Consider the following 24,254-nt stretch of genomic DNA (forward strand, 5'->3'; position numbering starts at 1 on the left):
CGTAATTAGGACCTCCAAAATATGCACTGTTTCATGCTTCAATCTGCTTGTGTTAACTCAAGACAGAAATTGTCCAAACCAAGTTGAAGTACCATTTGCCCCCCCACCCCCAACCTGTGTATTCAACATATATGTTGTGTTCTCTTAGTTACTAGCATTTCTGATGATGAGTCCCTTGTCTCAAAACTTTAACTCTACTTTCTTCCCAAAGATGTTGGTAGACCTGCTGATTTTCACTGGCAATTTCTGTTTTGTTGCCTCTGAGCTTCCTATTGTTTTGCCATTCATTCACTGAGTATTCCCTTATCTTGTCTCCTCTTCCAAAATGCATTATATCTCATTTTTCAGGGTTCAATTCCATATGCCCATCTGACCAACCTGCCTGCATCCTCCTGCAACCTCAGGCCATCTTCTTCATTATGTTTCTCTTGCCTTTCAGATGCTCCTCTGTGCCTCCAGCCAATGCTCCCTTTCCCAAGACTTGGCACTCATATTGCTTGAACAGGTGGCACTCGTACAGATGTGGTTATCCACACTGCCAGAAGAATTTAGAAATTTCTGTATGCAGCAGATCATACAAAACTCTCTGGCTTGAGCTCCCCTGACATCTTCAGTTAAATTTAAAGAATCTTATTCCTATTTTTAAAAAGATAACCTTGTACAAGGACAATCATAATGGCCATGACTATACTTTTATATCAATCTTAACCTTAATCTGAAAACAAACTACTGTAGGTATTCAGAAATAGTTATTTCTTAGCAACCAATGAAGTTACAGTTTTCCTGTGAAGTCACATTTTTTCACTCCCTGGTGAGTCGCTCACTTGAAGTTCCTCCCCTGTTAGATCCACTGAGTCTGAATCCCAAGGTAGGCCTTGACTTAATCACTTGCCTAAAATTCCTCTCCCACTGACTGGATTTTCATTTTTATTTGGACAGATGATGAAGATGAAATCATAGAGGGTGAAAGGAAAGAAGAAGGAGATGATGACAATGAAGAATTGGATCCATTAGATGCTTATATGGAAGATATAAAGGAAGAAGTGAAGAAGTTTAACATGGGAAGCGTGAAAGGAGGAAGTGAAAAGGTAAAGTTACTCTCCTAGAAATTATTTCATTGGAATCCCTTATCTCAGGTGAATTTGTTGCGTTGCTATTAGTAGTGCTGGTTTGCTCCTGTGGTGAATATGGAGTCCACCATCCCCTGAGAAAAGGAACAGGAAGGGACTTCACCACAGGAAATAACATCGCCACAGGTAATGACATCATCAACCCAAAGAAAATGAAACCTATAAATAAAAAGTAAGAATTTTCAGCATTGCTTCGCTTGATGCCCACTGAACATATTACTTAGTAGGGTAACAAAACGTCTGGGAATGAACCTTCCAGCTCAGCGAGCAAACCTACATCCAAAACCTCAACCTGAACAACGAATCTTCTCAAAACTGCCTAATACATTTTAAGCTACAGTGGAGCCTTGATTATTATCTGCATTTATTCATCTTCAAGAATTTTTGTCAGGACCAGCAGGGCCCAGGTTTTGTTTTAAGTGTGCAATCAGTTCATTTTGTGTGTTTGGAACTTGGACCCAGGTAATTAAGCAGCTATCTAAAGGCATAGTACCTGATAGATTATATCTTCTGTGCAGCTCAGCTTTTTGAAATTAATGCAGTCATTTCAAGTCAAGTAGATCAGTGGGACTGAGGTTTTTGTTTTTAGAATATCTAATTTTGACCTTGTAAAATACTTAACTGATCCACTTGAATTATATAGAGCGTAAAAACCCATTGCCTAAAACTGTTATGGAAGAGGATCTCAGATGTCCATAAGCAGTCCATTCCACTTTGTCCCAATGAGATGTATTGGAAACTATATCGTTTATGAAAGTTATTAATGTTTTATGTTCACACGAGTCAGTTAGTTAATTTGATGATTCAGTCTTTTGTTATAAGCTTCCCTCCTTCAGACTTTCTAGCTCTATTTATGCCTCGCACTTGCAATAATATAATGTTTTTATGTTTCCAGAAATCAGGTGCTACTGTAATGAAAGTTATGACTGTGGTAACGACTAAAAAGCCACATTCTGATATGGAGAAAAAGAAAGGAGAGCTGATGGAGAATGATCAGGATGCAATGGAGGTAATGAAAAAGGCATTTCAGATTATTTTGTATTTGTAATTTAAAATATATTTCAAAATTCTGCACTGAGCCTGTAAATCTAATCTTTTATTTTAAACTGAACAGTATTCCTCAGAGGAGGAAGAAGTTGATCTTCAGACTGCGCTGACAGGGTATCAGACAAAACAAAGGAAGCTGCTGGAACCTGTGGATCATGGGAAAATAGAATATGAGCCATTCCGAAAGAACTTTTATGTTGAAGTTCCTGAACTGGCAAAAATGACTGTTGAAGGTTTGTATTTACAATGCTAACAGGTAGCATTACAACTGAGATGAATCTTAATGCTATATTTTTTCAGTCTGTGCTTCTTTAGAATATAATGATGAATGATAATAATTTGGCAAAGGGATTTAACTGCAACACAACACCCAGCTACTAATCTTTTAGGTTTATATCAGCATTTGTATTCTAAATGTGGGTGAGGGAATTTGTAGTCAAAACTTATGGCTCATACAATTCATAATGAGCATTATGTTTGCATTTCTTGACTAAACCATCAAACTTGGAAATTCCATTTCACCTGTTGACTACAGTGGTTCTTACTTAAAGAATTGATGAGCAAGATTCATAAATGATTAACACCATCTGTTCTGGTGGTGTTGATAGAACACTAAATGTTGGTCTGGATACTGATGAACTTTTCTTTGACTGGATGTACTTTTAGTTCAGTGTTAGAAAAACGAGAGTCAAAATTGTCACATTGGAAGTAAACTAAGTGATGAAAGGAAATGTAGACTATTCATAAAATATTAAAAATATTATTGAAAGACATTCTGTAACCTTACTGACAATGAGTTGGCAGACATGTTGTTTTGCTGTCTGTTAAGAAAACTTTGCTGGTCCACCACAACAAGCTAAAGGATAAGTGGGAAAAATAATCTTAAAATGACGCTGCTTTTAAATTTAAAGAAATAAGCTAATTGTTTGCAAAGGCAATTAGAGTTGATGCATCTTAAATTGGTGTTGAAAGGTTAATCTTATTGGAGTTTTGATCCTTCTTTTGCCTCTCTAGAAGATTGTACCACTGATTCTGGTAGGGGCTTCATGAGTTTATGAACCTTTTAATGCTGTTTTCTTGCCTGTCATTGTCATCTGCTTGTAATAATATTTATTATCTAGTATATTCACTTTTAAGTGCCTAAAATATAGTTTGTTATAAAAACATAATTGCTGCTGTGGTTGATCTAATGAAGCAGGTTTCTGGAGGCAGGAGCACACAGGTGTGATTGGTAGGCAGATGATAAAAAAGCAAAAAAAAGTTCATGGGTAGTAGGTTTCAAGTATGAGGTGCAAGGACCAAGGCAGCAGGCTCAAAGTGTGAGTGTAGCTAGTTATTATTTGAAACTAGCAGAGTGGTAATGGTTCTTATACAAGCTGGATGCCCACAGGTAAGATTGATGCCTAAGCACATGCTTCAGGTTGGACAATATGGGACATTTAACCAAAAATTGAATAGGTAAAATTTTAACTCTGCTGCCTGAGAAATCAAGTAAAATTTGCTACAAGATCACTGAACTACAACTGCATATCACAGAACTTTTAATTTCATGATGTCCTAAAGAACTATACAACCATAAACAAGTGTAGGCCATTTCGCGCCTCTGCTGTTTGTGGAATATTCTGATAAAAGGTAGAGGAGTGCACAATAACTCTGCTCCCACTATCCATAGGTCACAGCAAAAATAAATACACTTTTTTCCAGTTGCCAAGGTGACCAATTAAATGCCCATATCAGATTTTCAAAAAGGTCTACCAACCAAATTTATTTTGAAGACGACATTTTGGTGTACTATTAAACAGAGCTTATTCAATGAACACGTAATAATTAACTAACCAGTCAATAACATATTAATGTACAAACCTCTAAATGTCTAAAGCATTAACTCTTAAAGAAAACAAGAAAAATAATTCTGTGCAGAGATTGACTTTTTGAAGAAAAATACACTTTGACAATAAGTTATTCTTGAAGACAAAAGAAACAGCACTGAATGTTCAGGGATCTGTTGTTCTGACATTCTGGCTGATGTCAATTTACTAATTGTGAACGGTTGTCTCTGAAGTTTTGCTGATGCAGCTTAGGGAATGTAACCTTAAGGTGCTCTTTTAAAAAAGAAATTTAAGAAACAAATAGATTTTACCTTGAACTCGACAAAATTACATGCAGAACGGCACTGATATTGCACATGTGTGAATACTGGAGCACGTGCTCACTGGCAAGAATACTGGCACATGCACAGAATGGTGTGGAGATTTTGGTACGCACATCGGCATATACACAGAATGAAGTGCGCGAACTGATCCCCACTGGAATTGCACTATTGGCAACGGAGGTAAGCGTTCTCCAAAATGCCATTCCCTAATTCTTCAGAATTGAGAGATTTCAGCTGGATAACGTATTCTTAACAAGCATACCTTCACATCATCATGTTGTTAGCAGACCTTCCTCCAAATGAACTAGATAAAATAAGCTAACTAAAGCTGTCACTGTTCAAAACAGCACCAGCAGGGATCTGCAGCAGAGAAATCAGTACAGGTAGTTCTCCGATAATGTTGTAGTTGCATTCCAGTGAAATCTCACTTAATAGAAAATTGCTTAATGGGGCCTATGGGAAAAGTGGGGTTGGGACAGACCAGCAAAGTATATCACTCACGATTGCCCAAAAATCATCCAAAAGTGTAATGCCGAGTATAGCACAACCTGAATGAAGGTTGAAATCCTATTTATTAACAAAGCAAAAGTAAACTTCACATAATACATTTTAAAAAATGTAAGAAAGCTGCTCTCTATGCAATACCTCTCAGAAAGCTGCTCTATCAGCAGCTGACTGGCATATGCATAGAACAGCATGAAGACCAGAGCTTATGTTGCGCATGCGCAGAGTGGCACAAAAACTTTGGCGCTGACGTTGCATACATGCAGAACGGCACTGACATTGCACATGTGTGAATACTGGAGCACGTGCTGACTGGCAAGAATACTGGCACATGCGCAGAATGGTGTGGAGATTTTGGTGCGCACATCGGCATATACACAGAATGAAGTGCGCGAACTGAGCCCCACTGGAATTGCACTATTGCCAACTGAGGTAAGCGTTCTCCAAAATACCATTCCCTAATTCTTCAGCGACATTATAGGCAAATCCTGCTACTGAAACATGCGTTATACCAGAGCTACCTGTAATCATCTGTCATATGATTCCTGGAAAGCTTTTTTAAAGCAAAATGGAGATATTGGATCCAGTATTCAAATTGGCTAGCACTTGACTACATTCACTTTTCCACACTGAAAGCTGCAAAGGGTTAGAATCAGTTTCCATCTGCTTTTCCGAGTTATACGTCATTTTTTCTCATCAGAAAGGGGCTAAACAACATTTTGGTCTAAGTTCGGGCCATGCTGAGTTGTTTTTGAGGGAGGAGCTGAAAGATAATTCAATTATTCCTCAGGTGGAAATAAATTATCGCTAACTAGGACAAGAATGTTCCTCTTTTCGTCAGTAGAGTTTGAGGAGGAGCACTGGCTTTAGTTTTAGATTTTTTTCTTGTGAGAGGAGAGAGGCAAGAATGATTTTTTTGCTCCTAGGGAGTGGAGGTTACAAATTGTCTTTGTAGTACTAGGGACAGGGAAGGCCAATTGGTGGTGGCACAGAGAGTAAAGATGATCAGCAGAAATTTGACATTTGTGTGACTTTCTTCCTCTGGTTCAGTGGGTTGGCTTTGTCTTCTCACCAAGGGATTAGTTTCCACAAATAAAAATGTATCTGTCCACTCATGAGGCTGGCCACGTCATAGCCACGGTTACCTTAGCTTATTCTATTGCACTTTTGAAGCTGTTTATCATTACAAACCTTTTGATGTAGTTCTGTGTATTACATCATGCTTATTGTAATGATTTACTCAACATTAATCAGTGTCACAATTTATGTGCAATAGATACTATAACCTTTTTCTGATTTGAGAAAAACGGCAAAATAATACTCCATGTTTCTATTATATTACCAGTTTGATTAACTGAACCAGACCTTGCCATTTCAGTGACATTAGTGCTGAATGAATTTCCATTTAAGACTGATTAGCTTTCTCTTATTTCTGTCATACTCTGACTATTTGACACAATGCCACAATGACCTTTTCTCCTCAGGTATAATTTGTGGTCTGATTAGTTAAATGTCTGTTTATTATGATGCATATGAATGCATTTTTCTTCAAATGTTGAGTTACATTATGTTAGCTTTGATTCTTCTTCCAATCTTGGACCTATCTCCTCACTCTGCCACTGATTGTGTAAGGAAATGACAAGTGACCAAAAAATCGCAAAGTGAAGAGCAAGGCTGAAGCATCGGCAGACAATGAGCCAAAAACCTGACCTGATCATTGTTGTAAAACTTGTATGTGTATGGCCTCTTTAAAGTAGAGGGTTATCCCAAGGCACGTCGAGAAATGGAGAAAGACATTGCAGGGTCATCATTGGTGCAATGATTGCCAACATTTTCTATTTTTATTTCAGATCTTCAGTATTCTCTGTAGTTTGTTTTTGACAAAATGACTGAACTTCTCTTGCAGATTCACTTTTTGTGTTGCTTTACAGAAGTGAATGCCTACAGATTAGAGTTAGAGGGAATTGCAGTACGTGGCAAAGGCTGTCCAAAACCTATTAAATCATGGGTGCAATGTGGGATCTCTATGAAGATATTAAGTTCATTGAAAAAGTGAGTATTTTCTAAAATGTTACAATATCGAAATTCTTTTGTAAATGCATTCATTGCTTACTGCAACATTGCAAACTTGTATTGTTATCTAATCTTAGGCAAGGGTATGAGAAACCAACGCCAATTCAAGCACAGGCAATTCCTGCCATCATGTGTGGACGTGATGTAATTGGAATTGCTAAAACTGGAAGTGGGAAAACTATAGCTTTCCTTTTGCCTATGTTCCGACATATCATGGATCAGAGGCCGCTTGAAGAATCAGAAGGTCCTGTTGGTGAGTATTTAGTTCTGTGCATAACCTAAGCCATAGCACTGTATCTGTGTCCCATAGATTGTTAAAGCTTGCAATATAAAACTAAATGGTCTCCATGTTCTTCTTGCACTTGTTGTTTTTATGATTGTAATTTTCATCTTTCTTTTTAAAAAAAAATTACATGGCTTGGCTATTAAATTGGAACATATTGAGACAGATCTTGTGCATATATCAAGAAATACACCAAATGAAAGACTACAATAAAAATACTGACAGTTTTAGTGCAATTAATAACTTATGGCATGCATACATCATAACTTTCACCATTTTTATTGTTCCAGTAATTGAATTTGCCCTGTAATGAAACAGTAACTTGCTTTAAATTCAACATAACAGCATATTTTGTCGATTACTAATAATTGCATGGCAAATTTGGTGATTGAATAACCTCATAGATCTCAATGCACTTCATAAGTTTAATGTTTTTACCAAATTTTGGCATAAAACAGTTAAGATCTAATCTGAGGTTTCAAAACTTAGAAATTGAGTTTTATAAATTTAATCTTAGTTTAGCCCAAATGTAAAGTCCGACCCAGAAGGGTGACAGCATAAACTTAACCATTTTCTTTTAAAGCTGCAGTGTAGCCAGAATGCAAACTAGAATAGTACATCCTATAAGTCGCTTAAACCTGATTTCTGTTACTTCAAGTTACTTGCTTGTCCACATGCGTACAGGAAGAAATAGGTAAAAGGAAATTATATTAAAACTCTGAAGGCTTTGTTATAGAGTCATAGAGATATACAGCACAGAAACGGACCCTTCAGTCCAACTTGTCCATGCTGACCAGATATCCTAAATCAATCTAGTCCCATTTGCCAGCATCTGGCCCATATCCCTCTAAACTTTCCTATTCATATACCCATCTAGTTGCCTTTGAAAGTTGTAATTGTACCAGCCTCCAATACTTCCTTTGACTCATTTCTTATGCGCACCACCCTCTGCATGAAAAAGTTGCCTTCGATCCCTTTTAAATCTTTTGCGTCATACCTTAAACCTATGTCTTCTAGTTATGGACTCTCCCAACCAAGGGAAAATACCCTGTCTATTAACTCTATCTATGCCCCTCATGATTTTATAAATCTCCACAAGGTCACCCCTCAGCCTCTGACACGCCAGAGAAAATAGCCCCAGCTTTTTCAGCCACTCCCTTGGCTCAGACTGTCCAACCCTGGCAACATCCTTGTAAATCTTTTCTGAACCCTTTCAAGTTTCACAATATTTTTCCTATAGCAGGGAGACCAGAATTGCAGACAGTATTCCAAAATTAATAAATTCCTAGATTTAACTTCAGAATATCAAGTGAGATTGTAAGAGGGGCTGATTTTTTCAAAATTGTTTGGAAGACAGAATTGTACAAAAAAACTGAAAGTAACATTGATTTCTGATCAGAAAAGGAAGCAGCCATCTAAGTATAAATCCAATAGCCTCAAAATGTTAATTAAAAAGTCACTGAACATAATTGGGCAAAGTATTAGGAAACACATGGGAAGGTAATATGATGATGTCAGTATTGGCCATCTTTAGTTGTTCTGTGTTCCATTTTATTTAAGAATCAATATTTTAATAAAATATTTGAACATTCAAAATGTGTAATTTTTTTGTTTTTAGCACTCATCTCCACCCCCACCCGTGAGTTAGCACTTCAGATTACCAAGGAATGCAAGAAGTTCTCAAAAGCACTTGGATTAAGGGTAGTGTGTGTTTATGGTGGAACAGGAATAAGTGAACAGGTAATGATTTTCTAATGGCTTTCTCTGTTTCTATGTTAAAAGCAGCGATTCATGCTTATTTAATGCAGACTGAGAATTGAGCCCAAAATCTTTGAAAGTTTCCACCAACAAATAAGCAATTATGTAATTACTGGAGTCAGATTGAAGTAACTGAGCCTGTTGTTGTGAAAATCTGCATCCTCAAAGCAAATTGAAATTAATTTAAAACATTTTAAAGTATGTTGGTAATTAATAGGGTTACAAGCAATTGATTTTTTAAAAATATTGTTGGCCATAAATGTTGGCCGATCTCGTAAAAATTTCCGAGAGTTTCTGGGGCTTCTTAAAGTATTCCAGAATCTGCAGTGTTTTGCTTTTTATCTCTTAGTCCTGTTTTTATTTCCCACATTATCTAGTAAATTGATTAACATTTATTATGTAATAATATAATGGTAACTTTGATTTGTTTTGTGTTTTACTTGAGTTTACTTTCAAACCAAGTTATAAATTTCTAAAAACTAATCATTCAATAGAAAGCCTCCTAGCTGAAGTAGCCATCCTTTGCATTTTTGAGATTCTCTGTACTCATTTGCCATTTTAATACCAAATATTGCCCATGAGCTGACAGTGATATATGAGCACCGTTAGTGCTAGAAGCCAAATTGAGCTTGGGAAGTTTTGAGGAGACAGTGGTCCTCATCTGCACACCAGATGAAGAAAAGCCTGCAGGAAAAGCAAGTTGTTTTTAGATTTATGGAGGGACAAATGTCTAGCTTAGGAAAGAAGAGCATCGAAAAGTGGTATCTAAAAATGTTAATTCCTAAAGACCTGAGATATATAGGTAAATTGCTTTGAGATAAAAGTGATTTATTTCCTTAGTCTCCTTTCCTTAACTAAGTACAATAAATACATTTTTGTGCAATTCTTAGGTGGTGAGCTAGATTCAGTGCTTCTGACTTGCATAATCAACAATACTACTTGGCAGAGGAAACATTTTTTATAAGTTATTTTTTAGTATCAATACTGTATTGCTTTGCTAGGATTTTAACATTGTACATTTGTGGAATAATTGTCTCCCTTTTGAGATTTAGATAAATATTCAGCTTGACTGAAGCTATGCTGTACAAACAAGTTCATCCAGTTTTGAACTATGTAGCAATTTAATAGAATAAATTTCTTTTGTATTATTTTTACAAATATAGCTCCATAAATTGTTGAATGCCTTAAGGCAATGTCTCTTAATACATAACTTCATTTGTGTGCTAATAGTAAATCTTTAGAAATTTCTGCAGAATAAAATCAACTTGAATGATTAAGCAAATCATAATGTTTAATAAATAACTTGTAATGGCTTGATTGTATATCTTAAAAATATTTCTTAATCCAGATTGCTGAGCTAAAGCGAGGAGCAGAAATTATAGTTTGCACACCAGGACGCATGATAGACATGCTAGCAGCCAATAATGGTAAGTAGAGGGAATTGTAATCAGTTTGAGCACTTGCAGTAGTTTACACTTTATCATTTAGTAAGTGTTAAATATACATGAAAAGCACAAAGCTGAATGTAGAGGGGAGCACTTTAAAAGGAGAAAGTGCTCAACCTCTATATGTTTCCCAGAGCTTACATACTTTTAAGCAGTGGAAGGATTCATGTGGAGAGCTGAGGTGATGGTCATTTATGTGACTAGCTCCACTGATGCAATGTAGAATGAAATCTTCGTAAGACACCTGGGCAATAAGCGTTTTACATAATTTTATGAGCATTTTATACTCCTTTTTCAAACAACAAAAAGTCTTTGCATTAGTTTTATTCAGACAATGGTTTTCTGGGTTCTGCAGAGGAACCTTACAGCTGCTGTTGTGTAGTAGGCTAGTTTTCAAATGCAGTATATTGGAATGCATATGGAAGTGAGCACTTCTCTCAACATAGGCAATTTATTTTAATGTTGGCACACTTTCCTATGTAAAATTATATAACATACTAGAGTTTTGGATATTGAATAGCAAACACATTTCTATGTCAAAACACTTCTAATTTGGGTTGATTTATAAAAAATATATATCTTTTGTCTTACTACACAGCAAGTAAATGTTTTAGTAACTGATACATTTTTATTTTCGGGTCTAAACTGTTTCAGTGATTTTTTTTGGTAATGCTAAATCACTATCCAGCCTAAGATTAGTGAAGATTGCAATTCTGAAATGACAGGACCATGCGGAATCTATTACTTTCTCAAATTGTGGAACAATATAAGGCCATTTAGTTTGCAGACCAAATTCTTCATTATTCAGTTTACCTAAGCATGCGCTAAATGGCCAATTTAATCTCTTCAATTTAAAGTTCCATATAACTATCCGTTGATCTCTTAAAATAATCAACAGTTTATTTACCTATTCCTGCAACTCTAGTATTCAGCCCTGGTGGACTGTCTGCAAACTTAAAAATCATCCTTTTTCTGTCAGACGTGGATCCAGATAAAACTGATTTACTAACAGCTCTTTCCCAGTTAGATGCATGTGCAGCTTGACTAGTTGAAAACCTGCTTCCTTTTGTTGAATTTCTAGTGTATATGTATCCATTCTCTTAGAATGACAAATGGTGTTGAGTACTCTGCATGTTGGGATGTTACAGGAATTGGCACATATGAAATGCAGTGAAACACTCTCAACTTGAAGTTCTACTTTTTGATCTTGGTCTCTTCCCTCAACATAGGAACGTTTTTCTAAATTCAAGTCTCATTTCAAGCTTACTGATGTTAAATTTCAAAACCCGAACCAGCTGAGAGCAGCAGTTGTCAGGATGGTGTTCTCATATGTGTGTTTTTACAATATGTCCATCCACCACATTTCTGAGCGCAATGCCGAAGGCCTCAGAAATGTGCACCATATCCCAAGTTCAAATAAATCCGCACAATGAAACAAAGTTGGGAGTAACAAAACTATGTCCCCTTTTTACTGTTGTATTGTGGTAAGTTAAGTAATTTGCTAACATGTTCAATAGCTGTTGGACATTTAAACAGTTTTTCAGAGTGTTAATGAAAATGTTAGCCATTTAAGTGGATAAGGATATGGGGGTGGGTGTTGGAGGGGGTTATGTTGAAGTAAGCTGCAAGATGGGTACGGTGGCAACCAAATGGTCCTTCTAGATGTTTTTGTTTTCGGTGCACACATGATGTGAAATCCAAAACCAGAATTCAATGCACTGACACACAATTGGCGTTCATGGAACCTTAGAACAGCCACACAGCTCAGAGGAAACGCTGGTGACAGGGCAGGTTAAGTAGGGTGCATCCTTCAACAGAATAGATGGGGTTATAGGATGAATGATGGGTTGGAGGTGAGGTCACATGGGATTGATGGGGGCATGTTAGGCTGGGGAAGTTCTGATTGATGGGGGTATGACAGGGAGGAGGTTCATCAAGTCAAATGCCGGTGGCAGTTGAACAAAATCAGGCTGCATTTGGTGTGGGCCAGGAGATCAGTTTTTCAATTTACAGCATTTTTAATTCCTCTAATTTTTCACGTCTAACTGTTAAGATCAATGAACCATAACTGTCTGAAATCCCTGTCTCTAACTGTATCTGAAGACCTATGGAAGGGTTCCGTATGACATCTAATTGTATATCAGAAGTTTAAATTTCCAGACAGTTGCTACATAATCAATTCATTGGGACTTGAATGGTCTCGACACATCTTTCGGGGTATGTCCAATCTCTAATTGGCCAAACATTTTTAAGTTTTTGGCCTAAATATTTAGTTTCTAAATATTTGAAGCAGGCGCTAATGGCAAGGAATTTTATGCACTGCCAGCCATGTTGGAAATATTTGAATAACATATGCACAGGTCTGTGATATGTCCTGGAGCAATGCTTTCTCACAGTTAGATCTTACTTGGAAAATTTTGTTTTGCTAGTTATAACATTGCTCACAAAAACATGTTTTAGAATTGTTTAGATATCAGTTACTGATGTCCGATTCTTACTAATTTGCTGTTAATCAAAAGAAAATCACAAGCTTGTAATAAGTACAGATGATCTGTGTTTCTCATATTGTCAAGGTGACTGCTTGACCGTTCAACTTTTAATTGCAGTTTGGATGTTTAAATATTGGCAGTTGATATTCCTATGCCTTTCAGTATCTAATTTCATTGTTTGATATCTTGCAATCATTTGGAATTATCATGTTTGGCTTAGTTTGTGTTTTTAAATGTGATGCCAGCAAACTAATCAGATGGATACTATTAAATTTGAGATTTACAGTCTAGTCAGGTTATAGCAAATTTAGGACCAAAGTTTGGCGATTCTTTGAATACAAAATGATGGCAGTTTGAATGAACTTTGCTGAGAGTGATGTGTGTGAAATATTGAGCGGTTCTGGAGGAGGTTAAACTTTCATAGGTCTGTGAACTATTAAGAGTGATTGGACTTGCTCATTTGTCTGTTTAAACCTTGTCTATTTAAGATGAGACTGGCCTCAAATTTTGGGCTATGTGATGAATTGGACAAAATTCTCTTGGATATATTCCAATATTAGTTTTGTTGATGTAAGTTTCTTGCTCTGCAGAGCTAAGTGGTCAGTAATTTTCTTCCAATCTGTTTCATCCCCCATCTTGCTGTGTAGTAAAACTGCACAAATTCACCAAGTTTTAAGCTCAACTCAGGAGCTACCTACAAAATTATCGCTTTAAAGTAAAATCAATAAAATCACACCAACACCAAAAAGAATCGCTGCGGGAATATGTGGATTTAAAGGTAGCTCATAATGACTTAATTGTAGCACCTAATGTTTTATATCAGACATGATTGCATGAGAAAGTATACAGCTTAATATTAGACAAATACTGTATGATATTGACTATCACTTTACTAAACTGTCAACATTATTTGACCCATATGGAGAAAGTTTCCTCAAGAAATTTGATTTGGGCATGCAAGACTTAACCCATAAGAGGTAGGTCCATGATAAAGTTGTGCAGTATCCTGTTACTAAAATTGTGGCTCCTTGTGAATGTGTCATATTCTTTGCAGAATATAAGCTCTACTGTTGGAACATTTTCAAGTTTTCTTTCCCCACTCTGTTTATTGAGTTTTAATTTTCTATTATTCAGATGCTTAAACAGTAAAGTTGAGCATACAGCAGCTCCTCACTACTTCAATGGTTAAGCCTCTAGAGAAAAAAATGCTATTGCTTAGTATAAATACACTAATGCTGTTAAGGCACATAGTGAAGTCCCTGTCTTCCACACATGCGGCGTAATCTCTAATATGTTCTTTTTCTAGGTGAATGCTGAGACTTGTCAGATAATGGCTGATGTGGCTCCATGCTTCATCACAGTCTAAAATTGTATGATGGGTGTTTGTTTGGAGAGGGATGTTTTGTTTGAATTCTGCAGGTTCTGCTTACCCTGATGGTATGCAAGAGAAAAGTTACAAAATATGGGCAGCTGTTTTCATACAGCACCCAGTGGATAATCTGTACTTAAAAATGTCCAGAAAATATGGGCTGTATTGCCTCTTAATTTGGGAACGGTTTTTATTTAGTTTTAGTATATAAATTAAGTTGGAGATATTTAAGGATTGCTAAATGTTTGACCAGAGCACTCTTTAAAATTATATTCTTGCTATTCCTAGGTCGTGTGACAAATTTTCGCAGAGTTACCTACGTTGTACTTGATGAAGCAGATAGAATGTTTGATATGGGTTTTGAGCCCCAGGTAAGCAGTTTGAAGAAAAAGTGTCTCTGGAAGTATTGTTTGATCATTCTGATTGTTGAATGATTATTTATTTGGCCAAGTGTGCATGACAAATGAAATTCACTGAAAATGATAACAGTGCATTGAAACAATTCTTTTTATGCAAGCTAAAAGATTGATTGGCTCACTTAAAAACTCAGTTCATTTTTTCTTTTGACTGAGTGATTTGGACAGTGTTTATATAGAATACAGAGTAGTTTGCAATTTATATGACATTTTCAATAGATAGATTTATCTAATTATTATGCTTCAAAACTAGTATTTCCACTGTCATTCTATTCGTATAAATGCAGCAATTCATAGTTACATTGTGCCCTGATCATCGACCAATCATTCATTAGTACAGTACATTATCTGACAGTAACATTTTACATTGCATTTTAATTATTGCTCTATAGAGCACTCTCCATCCCACACTTTAGTGTACATTTGATTCATACAGTACTGATAGATGCATACATTTGAATGTTTTGGCGTTATTGAGTTTATTTCAATACTAAAGTTCCTGAGTTGTAATTTCCAAATTAAACAAGACTGGTAAAATCTTTGCATCAATGAGGCAGCCAAATTTTCTTTGCTCTCATAATCACATTGGCTCCACTGATATTGCATTATGCCTAAATGTGTGTGTGACTGAGTAACAATATGTTTCCTTTTAATATATGCCTAACACTTGGCTGTTGGAAAGCATGTGTACCTGCTTGTTTCTTCCACACAACAATGAATGGGATGAGCAACTCATTGTCTAGGAAATCTTGTGCATGAACCAAAATACTCTTTCTTCTGACACATGCACTTTTTCAGTATATTTTTGTCCTGTTGGAATTCACATTTATAGCTTTTCACAGACAAGGCAACCATCTGTTAAGTACCCCTTCTCACGAGCTCAACTGAGAAATGTATCATCGTTCATCATAGCTGGGTTAAAATCCTAGAACTTTCTCTCAAATAGCATTGTTGTAATCCCAAGGATGTAGTGATTTCAGAAAACAGTTCACCAGCATCTTTTGAGGGTATTTAGCAATTGTCAGTAACTGCTGGCCTTGCCCGTAACCCACGAATGAATAAAATAAACAGGTGGAGAAACAAGACATTCGGGTCAGTTGCAAGATTAGAGTGGTGCTGGAAATGCACAGGCAGCATCAGAGGAGCAGGAAAATCGACATTTCGCACAGGAGCCCTTCATCAGGAATCGGGTGATTCAGGTGAGGTGGTCTGTGGCTCCATTTTAGCCCTGTATAGCCCCCTCCCAATATATTCAATCTAAACACATTGGTGTGACATTTTATTAACTTTCACATTTGTATGCTTATCTGGTTTCATCTTAAATTCACCTTTGCTACTTGCCTCAAGTATTCCCTGATTTGGAAAATTCCACATTCTGACCATTTCCTGAATTAACAATAAAATCACCTGCATTTCTTATTCATTATATTAGTAACTTAATTTTTATTTATAGCTGATTATTTTGGTTCCTATCATAGCTGAAAGTATTCTCTCTATGTATATCTTGTTAAACCACAAATATCTGGAGATTGTTGGAGACTGGAATCAGAAGCTGCAGAAATGTGCAATAGAACCATTTGCCAACATCTTTGATTGCCACCTTAATTTTCCTCCTCCCCAAGTCTATCATGAGCCACTCCATCCTCATCCAGCTGCCCCACCTCAAACATCTCTTGATTGGAGAACAGCATCTGAAGCTCACCAGTATTACTAATGAGACCAATGAACCAATTTCTCTTGATACTTCTGCTCTTACGATTTGTGTACAATCTTGTGTCTAAACTACAAGTTACCTCTGTTAAGTGTTCTAAAAATAATAAAGAACTGTAAAGATTAACTTTTTTTGTGTATCAATAGGTAATGCGAATAGTAGAAAACATTCGACCAGACCGACAAACAGTTATGTTTTCTGCTACATTTCCCAGAGCTATGGAGGCCCTAGCACGGCGAATATTAACAAAGCCTATTGAAGTGCAAGTGGGCAGTAGGAGTGTTGTTTGCTCTGATGTTGAGCAACATGTGGTAGGTATTGGAGAATTTCACTCAAGATCAATCAATTTAGTTCCATAGTTGACAATTTTGCAGAGTAAAATAACGCTGTCCTTTTTTTAATGGTTGATGCTATTTGTGCATGTTGCATCTAGTATTAGTTTAAATGTTTCTCTTTGACCAAAATAAAGCCTTTCTCTTTTTCTGAGGGATTTTACATGTAATAAGTATGAATGTAAACAGCCACTATTGCAGTAGTGCATCTCCAGTAAAGCTCAGCTACTTCCAACAAAGCTAAAACAAAACTTGATGAGCTGAATAGATACTGAGAATTGTGCATTGCAGAAAATTAAATAATAGACTGGGTTGAAGAATTTTGGCTGATGTGCTAATAGGTATATTTACTGAGATTTGACCACTATTGACAACAATATCAAATGAAAGGAAGTGTTAATATAGCATTCTGATGGCGGGAATGAGTTGGATTTCTTTTTTTCAAACAAAAAATGTAATGGGCTATGAATATTGCTGACAAAGCCAGCATTTAGTTCCCATCTAACTGTCATTGAGAAGGTAGTGATAAGCTGCCTTTTGGACTATTGCAGTCCATCCGGTACAGGTTCACCACAGTGCTGTCAGACAGTATTCCAGGATTTTGATCTGCTGTCTGTAAAGGAACAGCAAATACAGTTCAAAGCTAGATTGTTTTGTAGTTTGGAAGTGGATTTGCATCTAGTAGTTTTACCATGTGTCTGCTGTCCTTGTCTTTATGGGTTTGGAATATGCCATTGAAGGAGGCTTGTGAGTTGCTGCTTTGTTATCTTATAAATAACGCACAATGCATCACTGTGCCTCTGTGCTGGAAGGAGTCGATATTTATGTTGGTAGATGGGTTTCCTATCACTACTGAGAAAAATAAAAGTGGTTGAGCTGAAATCAGATGGCAGTAAATGGACCAGGTGTATAAGGATGCCCACAAGTCGGCAAAGGAGTCTTGTCTTACCCATTTTATTGTTGAAAAATCTGGAATCTTGATAAATACCAGTAAACATCTGAAAGTATAGTGTAAAAGTAAATTGGTGGGTGAACCACATGAGATGATATGGCTCCATTTAGTAGTGGAATGTTTTCACTTGTAGAAATTTGCATAATTCCTTGACATTATAAAACATAATTTGAATGTTGTGTCATGGAAAGTAACATGATGTGTGCAGGAAATGTGCTTCATTCACAGAAATATTATTATGCCTGCAGGCCATCCAGGCCATTACTTGTGGACAATTTGGAGGTTTAATATGAACAAGAGTGTTATGTCATGTAATATTAGTAGGAACATAAACTTGCTGCCTTACTTTGCCATCTCTCCACCATCACCACCAACATTCCAATCCACAGTCTCCAAAAATGTTTATAAATTCTGTTTTCATTACTTATTTGGGTGAGCCATGTGATTTAGGATAGGAATTCAGTATCTGCCAAAACTAGATTAAGTGGTAATTTTTCAAAAGAAACTGGGGAATGCATCCTGATAGTCAAGGAACATTTCAGAAGTGATGCATTGAAACAGCTCCTAAAATCTGCAAGCGTTGGGAAGGTTGAAGAAGGTTTTTGAGTCATGAAGCACTAGGCATGTAGTTTAAGGGTTTGTCAGCACTAAAGAGAATACAAAGAGGTAGTCGTGCAGAACTCAGAATCTGGAGTATGGTCTAAAGTCTGGCGGTGTTGAGGAAAGGGCTTGAAACACAACAGAACTAACAGGGTTCTCACAGATTTTGGAGCATTAGGAGCGATGTTTAACACTGTTGCATGATTGCTGGGATTTAGGACTATTCAAAGCACATCCTCTAATAACCTGGTGTTCCGCATTATTTTTGTTTTTATCTCACAGATCGTTATAGAGGAGGAGAACAAATTTTTGAAGTTGCTGGAACTTTTAGGCCACTACCAAGAAAATGGCTCTGTCATAGTGTTTGTGGACAAGCAAGAACATGCTGATGGTCTATTAAAGGATCTGATGAGGGCAGCCTATCCCTGCATGTCATTACATGGAGGTACAATGGAGAGTATATTCAGTTATGTTCTCTTTGTAAAGGAGGTAACACTGAAGAATGTGGCTCAATGCGGACCTTTAGATAGCTTTGAGTCTTATTTAAGTGACCATTCTTCAGATAGTGACTAAGATAATGGGACTGAAATGTTGTCTTGACTACCATGTGAGTTACTGAGAAAGAAAATCATACAGAATGCAGAAAGGATGGCTAATCCATTGCCATCCACCTTGTACCTCACCAAAGGTGATTACTTCCCAGTTTGTATTTGTAGGCAATTTGAATGTGAAGGACATCATCACTGAGCCTTTAAGTACATTCCAGGTTACTGGGTAATGATCTAGAATAGGAATTATCATATGTTTCCTTAGCTGAGATGAAGTAACTGAGCATGATTCAGGCAATTAACAGACCTCACAGCTGAACAGAAATAGATAAGAGCATGAGTTTAGCATGCATGGCACTTCATGACCTTGCTCAATCCTCCCTTGTTTCTTTCTATCTTGAAGTTGAATGTTTAGATTTCTGCACATTTGCTGTAAAATATTGATGTATGCTTCCACCCTGGAAAAGTTCAGACATGGAGTACTTAGGTAGTATATTGGTTCTTTCTTTCATGGTAATTAAGGCCCTTGATTTTGTACTTGTTCTTCTTTGTATATCCTCCTTTGAAATACAAGGTACCACATTACGCTCGATTCAAAAATAAGTCTGAGGTTTGGTAGACAGAAATTGTAGCACATACGTGCAATTAGACTTCTGATCTGTTTGATACGTCATCTCATTTTGATACTTAAAAATTTAATTTTACATGTCCTTCCTTCTTCCATAAATCATCTTTTCCATTGTTTTGCTTTCCTTTTCTGCGTATTTTAGACTAGTTGTTCTTTGTTTATATTATCCATGTATCTTTCAATTTTTGCTTTTCAAAAATCTCTTCTCAATCTTCGATCTTAACTTTTGTGTTTTTTTTTACTGTGTATTTTGAGATGCTGAAAGCAATTCAACAAAACATATGTAAAAGTGCCAAATAAATAATTACCTACTATTTTACCTGTTCAAACATTGAACACAACCTACTTGAAATTGTTATCGTGGTGCATGCTGCATTTGGGATGCAAAGTTCAGTAAGAGGCATGAGTAAGTTGTTTTATGTCATCTAACACAGTCTGGTTCCAATAAAACAAAGTTCTTTAGAATATATAGAAATGACACCAGGCCTGTGAAAGTGCAGGCCTTTTTTTGTTCAGGCCTTCTTTGCCCTCTGAAACTCAAATGTAAATGTTAAACTTTATAACCACCTGTTTATTAGACACATGCTGAAAAGCACCAACTGAACAAGTTTGTGAAAATAAATTTGCTGTCAGAATCACTGAAGCAATGCTTTGATTTACTCCTGACCTGACTTCATTCCTAAGTAGAAACTTTCAAAGGGAACCATGGGACACTATGTCAGAACAGTATCTCTCATCACTGGAATCTATCTTAGATTTATTGAATTTAATGTTATATTTCCAAGGTGGGATTCGATTTGTGATTTCAGGTTTATGACTTTAGTCCACATTGATATTCGATTCTTCAATCTTTCATTCAAAATAAAGTGATGGAAAATCTCAGCAAGTGGGGCAGCATAAGTGGAGAGAGAAAGAGTTAATTTCCATGTCCAGTGGTTCTAACTTGTTATCTAGTATGGAAAGGAAGAGGTGGGGGGGGAGGGGAGAGAACATTTTAAAGATTAAGCAATGTTAATGTGGTAAATAATTAGGAAAGGCTATAATAAATGCTGTGCATTTCCCAGGAAATTTTCATAGTTTGGTCACGAGAGTTGAAAATTGGCAAATTGCTCATTATTGACACTTTGTTTGGATAACTCAAGACAATAGAGATGAACTTTTAGTAAATACAGCAATTACAGAAATTTTTAATTTGAGATTGATTAACATAGAAACTAAGAGCAGGATTAGGCCATTGGTCATTCGTCCCTTCAAGCCTGCTCTGCATTTAATTTGGTCATACTGAGCCTCTGTCTCAATGCCACGACCTGGAGGTGTATCATAACATGACTGACGCATTGATTGAACATAATTCAGAAGTGTGCTGTTTAGTTTATTAATGTTTTTAAAAAAAGGTAGCTTTTGCTTTGCGTAATGTGAATTTAGTGCACAGATGAAGGGAACTCGGCTGATATAGAATTAATGTGCGGCTTGTTCTGTTGCACCTAATAGGTAAAGAATTTTCTGTAAAGTACTGTACATGTGAACAATGCTGTCTGTAATAATGTGATATAATGAGAATTCACCCATTCTTTGATTTTCAACAACTTTTTTTTTTAACACATATCTACAGTACAGAAAAACGCCCTTCAGCCATTGCGGCCGCGCCAATCAAAAACAGCCACCTATTCTCACCCCATTTTCCAGCACTTGGCCTATAGTCTTGTGTACCTTTGCATTGCAAGTGCATGTCTAAATACTAAAATGTAATGAGGCTTTCTGCCTCTACCACTCTTACAAACAATGACTTCCAGATTCCCACTACCTTCTACATGAAAAACCTTTTCCTCGCAAATCCAAACCTTCTGCCCATTACCTTAAATCTATGCCCCTGGTCATCGATCCATCTGTCAAGGGGAACAGTCCCTTCCTGTCTAACCTATCTACGCCCCACATAATTTTATACATCTCAATCATGTCCCATCTCAATTTCGTCTGCTCTAAGGAAAACAATTCCAGTCCGTCTAATCTCTATTCATTACTGAAATGCTTCAGCCGAGGCAGCATCCTGGTAAGTCTCCTCTGCACCCTCTCCATTGCTTATCACATTCCCTCCTTTAATGTGAATTCCATAACTGCATGCAATACTCTTGCTTTGGCTTAACCAACATTTTAAACAGTTCCAACATAACCTCCCTGTTTTTAAACTGTGCCTCAGCTAATAAAGGTAAATATAAAATATGCAACCTTAATCACTTTATCCACCTATCCTGATACCTTAAGGGGCTGACAAGTGTCCCTCTGATCCTCGATGCTACCCATGGTACTGCCATTCATCATTTATTCTATGTTAGTTTGTGAAGGTAAAGAATTGATGTATCCTTTTTTTAGGGTTTCAGGATCTTAAACTTGCAACCATATTCTAAGTTGTTCTCATTAAAATGACAGCAGAAAACTTAAATTTTGTTGCAGGTATTGATCAATATGACCGTGATAGTATAATCAACGATTTCAAGACTGGAGTGTGTCGATTGCTTGTGGCAACATCAGTAGCAGCTCGTGGGCTGGATGTGAAACAGCTGATTCTTGTTATCAATTACAGTTGTCCCAATCACTATGAAGATTATGTACATCGAGTAGGACGTACTGGAAGGGCAGGTAACAAAGTGAGTAATGCACAAAAAATGATCTGGGATCATTGATGGATTACTCTATAGTAGATTTGATTAAATGCAGTTTAATTATTTCTCATTAGCTGTCTTTTTTGTAGGGTTATGCTTATACATTCATTACTGAAGATCAAGTCCGTTACGCAGGTGATATAATTAAAGCCTTAGAATTATCAGGAAATGCTGTTCCACTTGAGCTGGAAAAGTTGTGGGATGACTTCAAAGAGCAACAAAAGGCAGTAAGTTGGTGTTGTCAGTAAGTGCATGATTGGTTTTAAAGATTACTTCACCCTTTGTTATGCAAATGTAAGTTTTGAATTTTAATATTTTGCTGCATGGAAGTATTGTTTGAAATTAACCTATATCAGCATTATGCAATAAGCAGGAGCCACGTTAATTTTAATTCATTTTTTGTGTTCCTCAGGAAGGAAAAACTATTAAGAAGTCTAGTGGCTTTTCAGGGAAAGGTTTTAAGTTTGATGAGACTGAACAAGTTCTAGCAAATGAAAGAAAGAAACTACAGAAAGCTGCTCTGGGTCTACAAGATTCTGATGATGAGGACACTGCCGTTGATGTAAGTATTGCAGACAGTATAGGAGCTAAGTATAGGAATTCAGTATTTGGGACAAAGGCTGCCATGTGCACCTTGTTAGCATATTTGAATTTAATCATTGCTGGTATGTTTAAATGATTTAATTTCATGATTTTATGATGTTGTAATTTTCTTCAGATTGATGAACAGATTGAGAGCATGTTTAATTCCAAGAAACGTGTAAAGGACATGGCAATGCCAGGAGCCACTAATGTTCAAGTGCCATCTGCTGGTAATGCAGAGAAACTGGAGATTGCTAAGAGGTTGGCTTTGAAAATTAATGCCCAGAAAAATCTTGGTGCAGAAGCTCAGGTAATAGATGTCTAATGTGAATCAGTGGAATGTTAACTGGTTAAAGCTACTATGATTCAACATAACTTTGTGACTGGATTTATTTTGCATATGGTAATTTTATCTAAAACAAGTTGGGTGGGAAGTGTGAAAGAAAAGCTGCATAAGAGCAGGAGTGGTTTTGACCAGGTTTGCCAATTGAAATGAAGAAATGTATTCATGGGATTGTTTCCAGAGAATGTATGTAGAGTCATCTTGCATAATTCTTGCCATGCATCAAACCTAACACAGTGGATTCTGTTCAGTAGGCGTTCTGCCTTCAAATGACCAATCTGAATGTATCCAGTCCTACAAAGGAACAGGAATTAACACCCGTATTGTTTTTTTGAGGGTTCAGTTTATTTATTGAAAGTTGATACGTTTGTCATCTTGTATGACACAGTTGGTTATCAAAGTATTTGATTTGCCAGTAACTGAAGGTGGTTAACTTTGTTTTCTCTAGCCTCTATTGCCTTGGGGTTGTGCACTGGTAAGTAATAGGATGTATGAACCTTCTTTAGATATTTATTTGAAATTCTGACCTGTTTCCTCTATCTACTTGATCTGTGATGCAGGGTGTTTGTCGCTACATTTTTGTAATGTGGCAAATTAATTATTTGATCAAAAGCAAAGTATTACAGACGCTGGAGATCTGAAATAAAAACAAAGTGCTGGAGAAACTCAGCAGGTCTAGTGGCATCTGTGGCAAGCAAAACAGTTCATGTTTCAAGCCCAGTATAACTCTTATAAAATCTTACAGCTTGGAAACAGACCTTTGATCCAACTAGACCATGTCAACCATGTTCCCAAACTAAACTAGTCCCACTTGCCTCTGTTTTGCTTATATCCCTCCAAACATTTCCTATTCATGTATTTATCCAATTATCTTTTTAATGTTACAACTGAACCTGCATCCACCACTTCCTCTGGAAGTGCATTCCACAATCTGTAAAAAAAAGACGTTGCACCTCTTGTCCTTTTCAATTCTTTCTCCTCTTACCTTAAAAAATATGCCCCTCATGATTGTATGCCCCTCTATAAGGTCACCCCTCAATTTCCTGAAGAAGTCTTATTGGACTTGAAATGTAAACTCTGGTTATTTGATCAAATGCGTCTTGAGTAAATTGCTTTTCCTGGAAGCATTACAGTGCAAGTAAGAGCATGTTTTTCATAATATTCAGTTCTTTTTTTAACCTTTAAATGTGATTTCTTATTGTAGTAAAAAATAACTATCTTGGCACTGTTCA

At 36.6% G+C, this 24,254-nt stretch overlaps 1 protein-coding gene across 3 annotated transcripts in view; it reads left to right on the forward strand.

Annotated features, from left to right (window-relative positions):
* Positions 1-24,254, forward strand: part of ddx46 (DEAD (Asp-Glu-Ala-Asp) box polypeptide 46) — a 69,936-nt gene that overhangs the window by 36,540 nt on the left and 9,142 nt on the right. For 2 of the 3 annotated variants that reach the window (XM_043703461.1, XM_043703463.1), the window contains 14 exons: positions 940-1,088; positions 2,026-2,139; positions 2,245-2,410; positions 6,765-6,885; positions 6,984-7,159; positions 8,808-8,929; positions 10,296-10,374; positions 14,539-14,621; positions 16,524-16,688; positions 18,544-18,706; positions 21,889-22,082; positions 22,187-22,324; positions 22,510-22,659; positions 22,816-22,992. In XM_043703461.1, coding sequence (XP_043559396.1) covers positions 940-1,088; positions 2,026-2,139; positions 2,245-2,410; positions 6,765-6,885; positions 6,984-7,159; positions 8,808-8,929; positions 10,296-10,374; positions 14,539-14,621; positions 16,524-16,688; positions 18,544-18,706; positions 21,889-22,082; positions 22,187-22,324; positions 22,510-22,659; positions 22,816-22,992 — 1,997 coding nt within the window. The remainder of the gene's footprint in view (positions 1-939; positions 1,089-2,025; positions 2,140-2,244; positions 2,411-6,764; positions 6,886-6,983; positions 7,160-8,807; positions 8,930-10,295; positions 10,375-14,538; positions 14,622-16,523; positions 16,689-18,543; positions 18,707-21,888; positions 22,083-22,186; positions 22,325-22,509; positions 22,660-22,815; positions 22,993-24,254) is intronic. The other variant, XM_043703462.1, reaches the window with a different exon arrangement.

The sequence above is a fragment of the Chiloscyllium plagiosum genome, chromosome 14 (genome assembly GCF_004010195.1).
Source record: "Chiloscyllium plagiosum isolate BGI_BamShark_2017 chromosome 14, ASM401019v2, whole genome shotgun sequence".
NCBI lineage: Eukaryota > Metazoa > Chordata > Chondrichthyes > Orectolobiformes > Hemiscylliidae > Chiloscyllium > Chiloscyllium plagiosum.